Source organism: Hippoglossus hippoglossus, chromosome 16, assembly GCF_009819705.1.
Source record: "Hippoglossus hippoglossus isolate fHipHip1 chromosome 16, fHipHip1.pri, whole genome shotgun sequence".
Taxonomy (NCBI): Eukaryota; Metazoa; Chordata; class Actinopteri; order Pleuronectiformes; family Pleuronectidae; genus Hippoglossus; species Hippoglossus hippoglossus.
Genome location: NC_047166.1, coordinates 19,773,841 through 19,790,442, shown reverse-complemented (window position 1 = coordinate 19,790,442; position 16,602 = coordinate 19,773,841). Strand labels below are relative to the sequence as shown.

The window sequence follows — 16,602 nt, the reverse complement described above, 5'->3', positions numbered from 1 at the left end:
ATCATGAGGTTTACACAAAAAAATTCATGAAAGTTGTTGGAAGATTAATTATTGAACTAAAGTTCAATGGCTGCAGGACAATTTCCTTTGATATGGATACTTAGTTTTGTGATAAAATAAGAAAGCATCTGATCCACTTCTGTGTCCTTAACTTTCCTTTTCCCTGCAGGTCTCAGTTTCTTCCTGGAAACGAGTGGTAATGAGGTTAGAAAGCAAAGATAAACTGACTGCGCCTTATATTTGACATCGCCCTCTGTCAGCTGATGTAGCTCAAATGGAGCATGCTCGGCTTCAGATAGATTTGAATTAAGATCGTGTTCAAAGTGCTTTTAATCAGGTCCACATTTCATCACCACCCATGCATGGAATTTACGAGTCTACATAGTGGGAAATTGTTGAGATACAGTATCTTATAGTGCATATAAAACACATGAATTTATCATTTACAAATAGCTTGTAGAGACATAAAGTACACAGATACAGAAGAGAACTAAATCTATTTGAATTATCTCCGTCTCATTCTTTTCTTTCTTCATATAATCCAATTAAACCACAACATAAAAATCAAGGGTAAAGTATTAAAGTCTGTATGTCATTTTAGTATGATGCGGTATTAGGGCCATCTTGAAGGAAACTAAATTCTGAGGTTTCTAGATTAAATTAGTAATATAACGAGAATAACGTTGTACTATTGTTTGAATAAAGACGTACTTTTATAAGGATCAAGCAAAAAAAAAAAGTTCCACTCCTTCTACATTCTGGATCCAAGATCTTGAACCAATCTCATTGTTCATTGAGAAACTACGAAATCCCTTTGAACAGCACACAGATGTTACCAACTATACCGTGGACAAACATTTCCTCCTCCACAAAGCAGGCAATTTCCTTCTCAGGAATAGGTTTAGTTTTTTACACAATCTTTTCAAAGTCCTGATACTTACGATGATGTGGTGCTGATGAGCCAAAACATTAATTATTTTGTTATTTGTGAGATCTATAGCATAGCTTAGTTACAAGTACTTGTTAAATATAACTTAACAAGATGCTCCAGACTTTAATGGAGGCAACAGACTAATCTTTATTTCCCCTGTAAAATGATCTATAATTTTGACTTTACTGAATGATAAATAAATAAAAATAAAATAAAAGAGGAGTGCACATTTTCCAGTTAGATGTACATATTATTTACATTATATTTATGTATGTTTTGAAATGTTTTTATGGATAAAATAATAAAAAGGGGAAATAGCATCTTGTTCCAAAATAAATGGATCAAAAACAGGCTGCTAAATGAGTAAACCGAAAAGGAAAACGAGCACCGCGAGGGCGGTCCTCTGTGTTTGTGATTAGAAAGATTAACTCCTCCCGCCCGGGGTGTCGAGGCTTGAGGTAACGGGCTCACCCCAGACACCCAGGAAGTGACAGCAGTGGATCAAAACAGAAACAACGGAGGGTCGCTGCGTTTCCTCTCCGAGCCCAGGTTCTGTGTTTATTTTGTTTATTTGAGAGTCCAGCTCCTCAGCTGCACTTCTGTGGGCTTCACGATGTCGTTCACCTCTGACAGACGAACACTCAGCCCCTCGCTGTGGGCTGCCGTCGCTGTGCTGTGTGTTAGCATCGCTAGCCTGGGGGAATGCTACCAACCTACTCTAACACCAATAACTGGTAAGTTGACGAATACTTTGATAAGTGGCGCCGACATTTTACAGTCGGCTAGTTCCAGCTTGTTGACAAGAGACTTTGACGTTAATTCTTCAGTGTTGTTTTTTTTAAGTACGTCACAGTTGGATGTGGCTGTCTTGGCTCTGCGTCACTTTCTGTGGGTAAAGTTTCTATTCGTGTGTTTCAGCCTGCTCCGTCTACAAGAACTGTGACACCTGCGTGCCTCATGCCAGGGTAAGATTACATCAGTGATGTGGGGCAGTATAAGAAGGGCAGGAGCGGACCTTTGCCCGGGTCTGTGTTTATATGGCTCTTTATTTGCCTGCACACTAACATCCTACCACACCAGATTAAACACAATATTCATTTCATCATTCAGTGAGAACAGCAGCGACAGGGAGGAGGGATTGCATTTTTTTGGATTCATGGTTTGTCTGCCACCAAATCCTCCCTCAAAATGAGCTGCAGTGGACCAATGCCAGCTGTGTGACCACGTTAGGTTCAATGTACTCAACATAATTCTTGTTTGACAACACTTAGATTATTCGATCAGTCATCAGAGATTTAGCTTCTGCTTCTTTTTACAAGCAAGGAGTCATATAATCGCCATATCATCCTGTTCAGTTAAATCAAGAGAAGATTCAGCAGGTTAATCCCAAAGGAAAAATGATGAGTAATTGCAGCCCTATCAGATTGACTGGAAAGAGGAACTGTCCTTGACCATATGTTTGAAAGCAAGAGAATCACATGTCATTCAGTGGTTTAATGTTTTTTTTTTTTTTTTTTGCCTTCACAGTGTCTTTGGTGCTTCTCCACCAACAACTGCTCAGAATACCCAGTGCGCTGGTTGCTGCCCCCAGCGACAGTGTGCCCGCTGTCCCAGGCCCGATGGGGCATGTGTTGGCGTGAGTTGATCCATCAGATTACATCTTACTTTGCAAAGACTGCAGGCAGTCGTCCCACAGGTGGTGAAACCACGACTGTGGGACGACAGGGAAAGCAAAACTAGAAAAGTTTTTAGGAGGAAGCAATTTGACGAAATACTTAAGGCCGGTGTTCTTGGGTACTTTGCCAGGTGTTTTTATGACTGTGGCCATCATCTATCAGTGTTATATTGTCACAGCCGTGCAACATACAGTCACTAAACTTAGAGGTTTGTCGTTCAGATTAAAATCAAGGCAGAGTGTAAAGATGGGTGTGGTCTGACACAGTTAGTAATGAGTACTTATATAATAATGTGCTAATGTCTACTGAGTTCTCACAAGTCAGATTGTCAACACATTGATTATAGGGCTGTGTGATACGACCAAAATCTCACCTACACATGGAGGTAATTTCCTATCTAGATAATGATATTTACCCTTTATGCTTATTTAGAGCATTTGATTGTGTGTCCACACTGTTTGACATGAATCTTGCCCAGTTAATGAAATATGTTTATGGAATTTTGAGTCTGCTGCAGTAAAGAGTAATTTTGGACACAAATTTAAATAATTGATAAAATGATAGATGGAATAATATGAAACAATATACATTTGAAATCCTCTCATAATTATCAGATTAATTATTATGACCCTTTTTGTTGGGCGTTGCAGCGTGTGTGATCACATATCAGGATATCTTCAGGAAGTGTAGAGAGCAACTACACTGGTGCTCTTCACTGGATGTTTCCAGAAAATAGCAACATGAAAAAAGAAAACTGCCTAGATTGTTTTCCTACAAACTTCCAATAACAGCACAAGATTAAATAACCTGTTACCTCTCTTGAACATATGCTTCCAGTCAGACAGAAAATATATACGGATATATAGATCAAACTGTGAAGACACCAGTCTCTCCGTGCTCTTAATTCCACTTTAGCTGCAGTGATATGAAAGTTGTGGCCACTTCTGCAAAAAGGAACTAAAACCACCAGGGATTTAAAATACCCTAATTTGAATGGACTCTGTGTGTGTCTGTTCAGCCAGTTCAGCTTTTCTCTATAACAACCGGTTAATGTTTGCATGTGCAAATCGCAGCATCAATAATTGAGGATTCAAACATCACCACACAACTGCAACTGCTGTGAAAACAGTGTGTCCCATTATGTACCCAGACTGTGGTCGTCCATCACAATCTTAATTGTCCTGCCACAGTCAAATATGTGTTCATAAAACTTTATTTATAAGTCAAAATTCTGTTTGATAATGAACATCCCTTAAAAAAATTGAAGATTTGTTTCCATTAAATCCAGATGGTAGAGGACTGAATTCCATGTAAATTTAACACATAACACATGGCAGTCACAAATTACTCTAGGTTATGGAAAGCTATTTGTTTTTATTGTCTTCCGAGCTGATTATGGATAATAACCCAGAGACTGTACACCTCCCTAGTGCAATAAAGTCAGCAGTGTGGGGACAATTTGGTTGAATATTTACTCCCTTAATGCAAACAAAGGACGACATTGAAGTCCAGTTTCGTTTTTCCAGATACAAGGTCTTGAATGTGCTCCAACAGAGTTATGAAAACATGGAGAAATACATATACTTTACAGAAATAATAAATTATAAATGTACTTGTAAGAATGGTCTAAGTTTCCAACCTTTTTTAATTTGCCCATAATGTTTCTGCTTTCTCTGTAATATTAACCAAGTGCCTTTGCGCACAACAAAAAGAGTTTGTGCTTTATCCATGTGCTGACAGGTGGAATTTCTGAGAAAATATTAATATTAGAACAAATACTGTAGATTATGTTGCTCGGGTAATGAAAATCCACAATGCCTTACAAAGTCAGTGAACTAATTTGCGTTCTTTGTCTCACTGTGGTAACCCTCACTGCTGATAGATCCAGTGTGTTACCACTGACTTGGCAAAGTGAGTACTTCAGACTATTACCATCAAAAACTGGTGTAAGTCTCATGCTCAAGGGATTTTTGGCTTAAAAAAAAAGTGTTTTTCATGTCCCACTTCTGCTTTCACTGGATTTGGAATTGAATCAGGCGATAACTTGCAGTGTTGCAGAGAAGGCAGCAGGTGGCGCCATTGCCAAACAAGTTAAATGTAAAATGCTATTTGAGTTTATGTGTCAGGTTTCCTTTAATCTGTGTATTACAGCAGAACAAATAGTATTATTATCATTATTAGAATACATAGTGTTATTATAATTAGTAGAGTAAACAGTATTAAATACATGTCTGTGCAAATATTTATTGCTTGCATTCTTGCTTGTTTCAGTAAACTTTGAAGCCCTGATCATTACCATGGCTGTGCTCGGTGGAATCATCCTGATCGGCATTATGGTGTGCTGCTGTTGGTGCTGCCGCTGCTGCTGCTGCAAGAAGCGTGGGTCGAGGTAAGGTTAAATGACAAGTCAGCTCCTGCGTTTCAGTGCAAGTGTTAATCGTATCTTTACTGTGGTTTCTGTTCATTAAAACAAAGACTTTCTAAGCTGTTAAAGAGTGTTACATTTCATTTACAAAGGTAAAGGCAGTAATGTAGTAATGACTTGTTTTTACGTAGGATTTTAGGACTGGCTAGAAAATCCCCAGAACTTTTGATCCTATTCACTATATTATTCGAAATTACTGCTGCGGACACTGGGGGATGCTGACAAAAAATACAAACATTCAATAAACTCATGCATTTAATCGTTGTATAATTCTCAGCCTTATTGTTCCTGGTTGGTTTACTTTGATATCTTTCATACTTTGACTGGTAAGATAGTGAAACAGTTATAAAATTGCATCTGTGAGGTAAAAAAATACATGTAATTCAACTTTGTGAGCCCTGCTTCAACACTTTAGAAATTATATACCAGTAGGCTATGCTGACTAAGAGTGTAGACGACTTTAGAGTTTACAGCTTCAACACACAGAAACGGAACAGATAAGTGTAATAAAGATTAATTGCAGTGATATTGTAAATAGTACCTAATAAACAGGTGATTTGGGGGTAAATAGGTCATACAAACACCAGTCCTTCTGTGTCAGAGTGTATCATCCTGTGTTACCAAAAATCCGCTCCAAAAGTTAATCGTACGGAGATACTTTCTCAAGTCCTTCCATGTTGTTTAGTTATTTTTTATACACACATACATACATACATACATACATACATACATACATACATACATACATACATACATACATACATACAGGGGTGAAAACAATACCCTGCTCACGCACAGGGTAAGAATAATGATGATGATGCCTTTGAAAAATATAATCCCTCAAGCAAATGTTGCAGTTTGTGGCTGCGTGTAATTTGTCACATCCAGATAAGATTGTTCTGTGGTTCTATGAACAGCAGTGATCCTGATACTGTTTGTGCCTTCTCATATCTTAAGGCCCGACAGAGATGAGGAGATACTTACCAGGAGGAGAGAGGAGATCAAAAACCGCGCTGAAGAACGGTAAGTCCTTCTCTCCAGGCTTAAGAGACAACAGGCTCAAGAAGCACTCACAGATTGTAGTTGTTTATTTAAATACCAGCTTCATATGAAAGTATGTTTCTCAGCAAATAATAACTCTCTAATTTAATGAGCAGAGAGCAGACCAGAGAAGGAAACCCCACAGGTAGAAGGATATTGGATTAAGAGAACATTACCGCTTATATTGCTCTATGCTCGCTGGATGTACAGTACAGTATCTATTGTTTGTTGTGATCTGGCCATGGCAACCCAAATGCATACAGCTAAATGTGACAAAAGAGATTTTAAATTCAAAACTTTTCAGGAATAACAGAGTAACTTTCAGTAAAGTGTAAGGGTCCCATCGTGTTCGTATGTGTCTCTGTTGTAAACAGATGCATAATGTGTCTATCAAAACAAACAAAAAATTTGATTTATGGAAAAAAGAAAAAACCCTATCAGGGAAATGTATAAGGATGAACTGTGCAAAAGTGAGCCAGACCAGTGACTCTATCACAAACTGCAGGTTGATTTAGTGCAACTGAACAAAAAGTTCCAGTGTCCCAGAAAACTATTTAAGATACCAACGTGTTTTTGGCGACATCAACATTTTTTAGGGTGAGTTATAAAAAAAAAAAGAGTCTGTGTCTGCAAAATGTTACTGTTGATATATGATATAGTTTTATAACAAATACCTAAAACCAATTTTGGAAAAAACAACTATTCCTTTGCCAGTGGGTTTCATTGAAATCCTGTGTGTTGGCAGATATCTTTATCTTTTTAGTGATTAGTTCAAATGTCTGTTACAAGTAATGTCAGATTATAACGAACAAAAGCGGGCTCATTGTGCTAATACACATGTGTTGCCTGCAAGTGATTTCCTGCAACAGAATAGTTCATAGTGCCCAACAAAAGGCCAATTGTATATTTTGGAGTCAAGCAACTGGTGTTTGTGTGCAGCCTCAGCAAGTCCATGTCCCAGAGGAGGCGCTCAGTGTTCCTCTACTTGCATCTCAAAACGCCAATTGGATCAGCAAGGCTGAGCAGCTGCTCTTTGGTAATGTGGTCATAAATAGAGTTGGCTACATCCTGTGGAGCACCATCCACTGTCAAGGAAACAGTGGTGGTCCCTGCATCATATAGCAGTGTGTGTCAGTAGACCTGGAAAACCCTCCTCTTCCTCGTTTCCATAAATGTTTCAGCTTCATCTTTCCATTCAGCTTCTGTGTTCTCAGTGCATTTATCCTCCCATGACATGTTGGTAAGCGAGGCAGTCGTGCAGAAATACACACAGAAACTGGTTTATGGTCATCACTTGCAGTGCTGGCAATATCACAGTCCCTGTGTGTGTGTCCGAATGTGTGTGCATGTGCCTGCAAGCTGAATTATCCAACCTCTATGAGCTTTTCTCTCACGTGCAGAATCTTGAGTCTAGTCAGGGTTTCCTGCGGTGAGCAAGATCAAATCTCTGAAGTCAGAGTTAGTGCACTGACCTACATTGACGTGGTTTGTGTTGCGAGCAGGACATTCAGAAAAGATAAGACCCATCATGGGAGACGCTATAGCGCATGTCGACACGGCAGCATGAACTCACCGCACTGAGCCCGGGCTGGACGACAGTCTGAGAATCACCGCCACCAATTCCAATGAAACATTGAACCATTTTACTATTTTGAATCCCACATGATATTGATACTTTTAGAGATAACACTGCCATAAGTGTGCCACAACAAGCGAAACATAATGAAAAGAAAAACAGAGAGAAACCAAAAAAGGTGTACACCACCGGTCACAAAATTAAAACACTATTATTTGTCCAGTTCTTATTTATGTTTCAGTAGTTCAAGTTCAGTTAATAACCCAAACCTCAACTGGCCATGTTCATACTAATGTAGGCCCACCTGAGTTTTTCACCTGGATCATGTGTGTGACAACTGCAGTAAGCCGGATGGGCAGCCCGGGAACATAGCTGGTGTATGCACGTAGTGAATATCAATACAGGTATATCCTTTCATCCACTATTTATACTGCTTATCCTGTAAGCTGACATTGGATGAGAGGCAGGGTACACCTCGGAGAAGCATTTAGGTAATATAATATATCTAACTTAAAGTATATCATTTGGTTTAGCTACCTTTCTCTCACCCTGCTTTTTTCTCTCCCACTCTCTGAAGGCTGAACATACTTAAACCTGCTTGCCACATAACTCCACTTCATGTATTTGCCCTTCAAAATAAAAGTACTGTGCAGATTTGTGTAATTCTGACTATATGAGATTGCAGCAGTGGCTGTAGATTTACCCGTCGCTGAACTACTACAATTCAAAAAGAACTTAGGCCAGAGGCACGTTCAGGGGTCATACAAGGTCAGAATGTTCTGATAGTAAAGAAGCCCTCAACCAATCTGATTTAGTGAACTCATCTAAAAAAAAATATTTTTATTTTGTTTGTTATCAACTGTTGCCTGGTGTCTGCAGTGTATCTGCCACACTCTGGAAGTGATGTGTCTTACTCTCAACATGTGGGAGAAAAGAGCTCCACAACAGGGTCTGAATATATCGATGAAACCTTGAAGTCCGAGCAGAACTTTAAACAGCTTCTTGAAGGGAGGATCTTTGTTGCCTTCAGATCGGGCTCAGTATTTCAATACATGAGTGCTGAAAAAGATTTTGTCCTTCTTTCTCTTTTCTCTTTTGTCATCTCTTCACTTCCCACTTGTTGAATGTTGTCATATGTGGAGGCAGTTTGAACATGTCAGTCAATTAGCTGCCCACAAGCCAGCAGCAGGGCGGGGGGGGGGGGTACAGATGGCAGGCAGAGCTCAGAAACCCTGATTTGTCACAGATCACTACCTGGCCATAAAACACTGACTGATTTACACCCGCTCCTTGTGACCAGATGAAGTGAAGTGACCCCCCCTTGAGGTCCAGAGCGGAAAAACCTCCTCCCAAACCTTTGTTAGAAAGTCTGAGTGTGGAGAAGAAGGCCAGGTCAGAGAGTATTGCAGAACACTGCAAAAGACAGATAAAAGCCCCGATGGAGAAGGACCCACAGAGATAAACTGAACTCTAAAAGGTTCTAAAGGAATTCAGAGACTGTGTTTTGCTGCCAGAAAAAATGTTATTTAGAGGTCTGCAAGGAGTGAAAAATGAAGTGAGATTTAGATGCTATTATCCTAAAGGAATGTTTTTTTCATACATGGTTGGCTTTTAAAGAAAAGTTGTGCAAAGTATTTTCCCATGCTCTGTGGTTTGGAATTCTTCATCCTCCATTTTCTCATGTCTCATAATAACACAGCAATAAATTGCATGTAGAGCTGGATGATACAGCATATCAATACATTATTGATAGTGTGATATGAAGCTATATATCAAATGGAAGTTTTTGTATTGTGATATAAATGTTTTCTTTGTCACAGTACAGTACATAATGGACTTGATGGTTGTTCTTGACGACTAATTTGAACAAGTAATCATTATAGCAACATGAATAATAATAATTTCTCTGTTTATCTTTTGGAAGCAAAAGCAATAACTGCAGAAATATCATCAATTTATCACTATCAAGGCATTAAGTGAAAAATGTGTTGTGTCCAGGCCCTGCACTATGAGCATCATATAACTGCAAGCGTAGCTATAGATACAATATGCAGGAGCTGTCGTGTTCTTGGCTGCGGTGTGAGACCATCACTGCTAATTCATCTGCTGTCTGCTGGATGTATCTGAGAAAATGTTAGATGGTTTACCTTAAAATTCTAAAGGCCCCAGGAGATGAATTGTAATCCTTTGTCTCAGTTTCTGCTTTTATCACGTGTAATTTGCCAAATATATATCAAAACAAAAAAACAACATAATATTTATGCACCTAAATCTATATCTTTTCTCCTCCTGAGAAATGGTTTCAAATGTTTGATGATTCATTTTGGATTCGGACGTAATCATATTGCCTCCAATGAAAATGCACTGCCGGCTTCGGATCTGGGCTCGAACATATCCAGTATGGCCTCTCTCCAAAGATGATTTGATCATGGTCATCATCTTCCTCCCTGTTCAGTTCATCGGCTAAATCTGGTGGCAAGAAGTCTTCCATAACAGAGAGCAGGCTGTCGTCATGGTTATCCATGTTGAGCTGCTCGCTACTGTTTCCCTCCATAGCTTTGTGTTCTCATCAGGAAACATGTTCATTTGCAGAATCTGACTTGAAGGTGCTTACAATGGGTCAGTCAGGTGTAACTGTAGTGCAAAGGGGAGCTGAACAAATGAAGGTGAGATACAAAGTGTATGCACCAAGAATGATCAGTTGATATAAAACCTTTTTCTTTTTTTTACTGTTTGCTCAAAGGAACTCTGTTTGTTTAGCTTCACTTATCCTCGTGTGACACCACAATGAGGTTGCTGTAAAAAGCAGACTCTGCTGTGGGTCATATTGAGGGTAACATCAAAACAGATTCACCACGGGTATTTTAAATAGAAAAATCGCTCATTTTATATTGAATTCAAAAGCTCAGCTACTATTCAATCCATCTTCTGCCCATTCATTCTCAAGGGCTGTGGTAAGGTTTTAGGCACATGGGAAATGCAAAGTAAGGATGTATATAGAGTGCAGTAAACAAGAAAAAAACAACAAAATCAAATTAGCATTTGCTGTCACCACCTTGTGCCTTCAAAACGTCACTCCCCACAGGTACACAGTTTTAAAAGGTACTTGCCACAGTTCTTCTGTCTCTTCATGTGATCTCACACTGACTGATGTTGAGATCTGCGGGGGCCACAGCATCTGTTGCCAGACACTTAGTTCTTGTTGCCGAACATAGAATCTAAACATGTAAACTTTTAATATATTTTGCACCGAACTCATTCATACTCATTCAAGCATTTGGTAAACGTATGTACAGCAGAAGGTTATCTGATATCTATTATGACTCAGTTTTTTTGTAATAACTTATTGGTAACCTATAACAGACTGGACCAAATGAACTGGACTACATGTGTACAAGACTTTTTATATGTGTGGAATAAGCAAACTTTAATCCTCCTTTTGTCTTTATTGTGTTTTGTACAGGAAAGTGGACAAAAAGGCGCGGCATGATGAGATCCGCAAGAAGTATGGTATGTATGACCCATGGTTAGATTACGTTGTATTACCCTGTCCACTCCATTCAAACTCTTTAATGATAGTGTGACCTACTCAGTGCACATCTGTGTGCGACGTGTGAACCTGCTGTACTCCAGTTGATCAGTAAGTCGAACACAGTGCAGGATGTACCGCCTGACCTCTGCTCGCGTCAGTTTTGTCTCAGATGCATGTTGAATTGGCATTGACTTTCATTTCCATGCACTGTGCCTGAAATGCATTATTCAAGAGTAAATGCCTGGTCCCCGAGCGTGGCGATTCGGGTCACGTCCAGGAGAACTCCTGTCTGTTTAATTCAGTTTAGGCACAATGTCAATTTAGGCATAATTTATCATAGGCTAGTGTCAAATGTACGAGTCCTCATGACTGGGGGCAGGATATATTTTATTTTTTTGCTTCAGTCAGTCAGGTAAACGTCATCTCCTGATGACTCTTGTCCATTAGGATATGACACTTTTAATCTCTTAACTGCCAACTTTAACTCTCGCACCTTAACATTAAACAGCACTGCTCTGCTACATTTCACAATTTCCATCAATACATTGACTAAACAATAAATCACTGTAAATCCCACTGTGGAGCAGTAGAACAGGTGGGATTGACATCTACAAACAGGTTTGATGAAGAGGGAATCATTTATCTTCAGCTGCTGATGTGGGATACATGTCAGCTGTGTGTGTGTGGGATGACTTCCCACTGACTGACAAGGCTGTACGCTTTTTATTCGTATTCGTATACGTAATCCACGGTGCTGTTATACATCCTCTGAGGCTAAACGCTCAGACACGTTCTTTACTGAAGCACCAGCTCTCGGTCGAGCATCGCTGAAGTTGGCTGAAGATTCCTTAATGCATGACTACAAGGTTATTCAGCTTAATGAAAAATAGTTTCATGTCAAAATGATCCCGGCAAGGGGAATATGAATTATAGTTGTAGGCATTTTTACACCCAGCGCAATATCAGCTTGTGTAAGACATTTCTACTGGAGTAAATCAATGCTTATCTTGATCCTGCAGACTGAAAGCAAATGTAAACCTTCTGCAGAAATACAGTTTGGTAAAAGTTTGACACAGAAACTCCACCGTATAGATAAAGGCAGAGAAATGAAAAGATTGATATAAATCTCCCATCTCTCTCCCAACACATCAGTGTTTACAGGTGTTGGGATGTACTACTACATACATGAGAACAGCTCTGAGCCTGTAGTATGAAATCCAGTGTTGGGTATGAGCTACATGGAAAGTGAAGTGAGATGAGAGATCAGATACTTTACATGAAGCTTCAGCGCACCCATGAGAAATGAAACGAGCTAAGCTCCACCAACATGACAAAAGGTAGTTCACTGCATCAGTAGCTACTTTATTGATGTTATGAAATTGAATCAACTCCATGCCAAATCATTTCTATCTCAGTGATCAATAACTGTCATTCAAACAGATACACAGGTACAAAAATCTCCAGTAGTTTATTAAACAATAACCTGTGATTGTCACTTGAAAACAAGAACATACAAACATAATAACACTAGAGATTCTTAAGCCACATAAGGACTGCCATTTTAAATTTGTGCTACATTGTTAATATCCAAAGTTTTGACTTTTAAACACAGGTGAATGTGACACAATGATCAAATTATTATAACTTGAAAGTCATAAGCATCGATTATAATGCATGATAATGTCACTGTAAAATGAGACTATAAGATCTGATGAGCAGAATATATAGATTTGATGTGTGCGCTGTAGCTATTTATATCATTGCAGTAGAAGAACGTGTAAAAATAACTGAATTTAAGAGCAGTTCGTTTTACATGTATGTTTATGTGCTTCCAATGTATTTCTGAGGCATTAGCATTAGGCTGGAACTTTGATCCCAACCTGTGACCTTGACCTGTGAAGGAATCAATAGTGCAGGTCCCGACCCTGCCCTCAATCAATTTGCCAAGTTGGATTAAAATTCGCTGTGACAGACAGACAGCACTGATTACAATACACCACCTGCTGTCAAAGGACATTTGACACAGGATTAGAGGAGCATGGGATGGAATGGTCGACCTCCCGAATTAGTGGGCGACCTGTTAGCTGGGTCCCTGTTGCTCGCTCTGTGGTGCTTCCACTCTATATGCAGCTTGTCTAAGCACATCACAGGGATGAATATAAAAAAGGAAATGAGATATTCAACAGTTCTTAATTCTTCGTATAGCAGCTTCCACTGACACCTGCAGTCAGCTCCTCCTCAGCTTCCCTCAGCTGTCTTTGTTAAGTCATTCAGCCCAACAGTTGTTTTGTCAGCAGTGTTTCTGCTTTGCTGGGTTCCAGTTTACTTTTGTATCGTCACACACCGTTACTGACGTGGATCGTAACAACACACATAGTGCAACGCCACAGCGAGTACACGTTCAACTGTGTTTCTCTTTCAGATGACTTTGAATCGTGCTGTAGCTCAAAGCTAAAAAAAAAACATCCATAAAAGCAGATATTTTCAACACTCAGCGAAGCAACACATTCATGTATTGGAGTTTTATCAATAACAGATGTCTCTTTACTGTATCATCAATATCAGCAGCTGTTGTTTCACATTAACATGAGGGAGAAAGATTCATTGTTCACCCGTTGTACTTCCTCATTCTTACACATTTTAATGGAGAGATCTATTCAGACTGAACACACTGCAGGTCATGGCAAAGGTCCCCTTGGGATTTCATCAGGTTCATCCCAGCACGGGCTTTAGAGTTCAGATTTTTCGAAGGGGCCATGAATTAATGCTGAGCTGAGGCGTTTGAAAGATATGAGCAAGGGTGTAATGAAATATGTAGCTGAGCTGCATAATGTGAATGTGAAAGTGGGAATATCACAGTTAATGCTGGTGTTTTTAATTATATTTAAAGACCGTGTCTCACAAGTCCTTCAACTTTACTGAAGTGCAATGTTAAATCACTGTGAAATCATTCTGCTAAATACAGGAGAGCACGAACAAAAATGTTGATGGTCTGATATACTGTAGTAGAAAAAGAGTGAATTGGATAAACAATGTAGTTGCAACAGTTTAAGAGTATATTTTACTGGGTGAGTTTTACAAGTCATTTTATACAATGGATGTTATTTGAACAATGTTTTCTCCGTCTGAGACTCGCTGCCTCAGAGACACATGGAAAAAGTAGCAAAGCTAAGCAGAAGAGCCGAGCACATCATGTTCACTGATGCGTGTCTGTGTTTTCGTTTTGTCTCCACTCTCTCTGCCTCCCGTGTCCTCCGCAGGTCTCATGGGCGACTCGGACCACCCGTACAGCAAGTTTGAGAACGAGTAGAGCAGCTGTCCTGGTGGAGTTCCACAGGAAGCGTTCGGAGTCCGTCTTCGTTTATATCTTGGAGTGATTCCCTTTTCTCACAAAAACCACACACAACTCGACAAATACTGCTGAGTGCCGTCCAGAATGATTCAGTTCAGATACAAATCACCATTTTAAATAAGAAACCTGATGGAAGGAGATTCTAGATTTTATTTTGATTCTCAATGAGGATTGTGTTTGTGTCGGGCGGATGTTGAAGCTTGTTTTTAAACCTGCAAATTTCTTTTTGTGTTCTGAAATTTTGTCACGTGTGTTAATGTAGTTTTATATGGGGCTTTTCGTTTTATAAATGCAATGTTGATTTATGAAATACACAATAATGATTGCACCATAGGTGTGTTGTGACACATGAATAAAATTCTGCTCTTTTAAGAATAAGGTTTTGTTCATCTATAAATAAGAACTGGAGTTTTTTTGTTATGGTCTGAGCTTTCAGTGCAGACACACTGAACGTCTACTGCTGCTGTGGCCTCCAGTGGTGGAAGTGCACACGGCCATAAACTCAGAATGACAGCAGCATCCACAGGGCACAGCAGAGGACACACAGTGCAGCACAGTTTATCAGCTTCTCCCCTCGGTCCCATGGACCTTGTGACGTCTCACCTGTCTCAGTGACGAGGCAACAGCATCTGAAGGCTGCTTTTATTAAAACTTTAAGTGTTGGTAGCTGGGACAAGACGTGTACAGATCTACATCTACAGCTGTTTATCAATATTACTTCTTAAACAGTTGTTCCTCAAGGAGGAAAAAATCTGGCTAATTACAGGGAGAACTTCACCTTTCTATAAATCAATATTTTGGGTTGACTTAAAGCTGTAATGTGCATTCATTGACTTTTTCCTGTTCATTATCTGTTGACTAAAAACAAATATTTGGTGCAGTTATGAATTCCTGTAATATACTGTACACTACAGGGTGGGATGTGAGTGAGTGTATTTACTTGTGTGCTCTACTTTAGTGCACTTAATATGAGTTGAGCGTTTCCTTTTTTTTGCAGCTTTACACCCTCACTACAATTCAGAAGGAAATTTGTTCTTTATATACTTTTAGCTAGATTGTGATTGTAGAGCTTTTGAGGATTCAGAATGAAAATGAATTGTGTTCAAGGATATTTTATAGCTTGGGGAGAAAGTAGTATTTCTGACACATTTTGTTGAACCACTTCAGTATCATTTGTAAGCATAAAATTAGGAGAAAGCCTGAAATAACCTCAAGAAACACTAACCCCAACATTGACCTCAACCAGAACATAAGGCTCACACAGAAGGGCTTTACCAGTCGCATTAGACTCATTGGTTACAGAGCGTTTGGTTGAAGTTCAATAAGAAAGATCTTTGTCCCGATCACTGAATTTCATTTTCCACACACGCTGTCAAAAGTCTCTTTCATTCTGTTGTCTGATGTCTGAATGTTCTTCCCTCGCCTCGGTCACTGAAGCCTGATTGGCTCCTGTCAGTCTTTTTTTCTTCAACCCCCCCCACCTCCCCATCCCCACCTGATCCCGCAGGTCGATCCCACTGTTTCCAATGGAAATTTTCCGTCTTCCATCTGCTGCCATTACCACCAGTGTTTACACTCCGGGGGCTTCTACCTTTCTCCAGTCCTCACTGGCCTGATGCCAAGAAGCATCACACCGACGGGGTCTCATCGTAAAAAATGTTCCACTGTTGTGGAGATGAATACACGTTCTTATACACACGTATTGATCTCTCCTCAGTGAGGTGATCTCACAAATAATTGCTGGGATTAACAAAGTCCACACAAACACTTTTCTGGTCAAACGGCTCAGTCATACGTGATGTATGTAACAAGGGGAGGTGCTCTTCTCATTGCTCTCTCTTACAGTGTGTATTCAAACAGCCTCCAGGGGGTAGTTACTGCACAAGAGGAGGTTTCTCTGCTCACGCTGCCTGACGATTCACGGGCTGAGAAATACAGTTACCTTGCTGCCATCTGGTGCCACCACCACACACGAGTTGAAGGAAATGCTTGATTCTTGTCAGCATTTGAACATAAACACCACAAGTCTGACTTTTTTAATACACTGGATAATATACTTATGAATACAT

General features: G+C 39.7%; 1 protein-coding gene across 1 annotated transcript; it reads left to right on the top strand.

Annotated features, from left to right (window-relative positions):
- The first annotated feature begins 1,391 nt into the window (after positions 1–1,391).
- LOC117776171 (pituitary tumor-transforming gene 1 protein-interacting protein) lies at positions 1,392–15,449 on the top strand. The gene is made up of 7 exons (XM_034609820.1): positions 1,392–1,665; positions 1,850–1,896; positions 2,459–2,567; positions 4,879–4,996; positions 5,990–6,055; positions 11,113–11,159; positions 14,442–15,449. Exons 1-7 carry the CDS (start codon positions 1,545–1,547, stop codon positions 14,489–14,491), a joined length of 558 nt encoding a protein of 185 aa, XP_034465711.1. The 5' UTR covers positions 1,392–1,544; the 3' UTR covers positions 14,492–15,449.
- Positions 15,450–16,602: the final 1,153 nt, after the last annotated feature.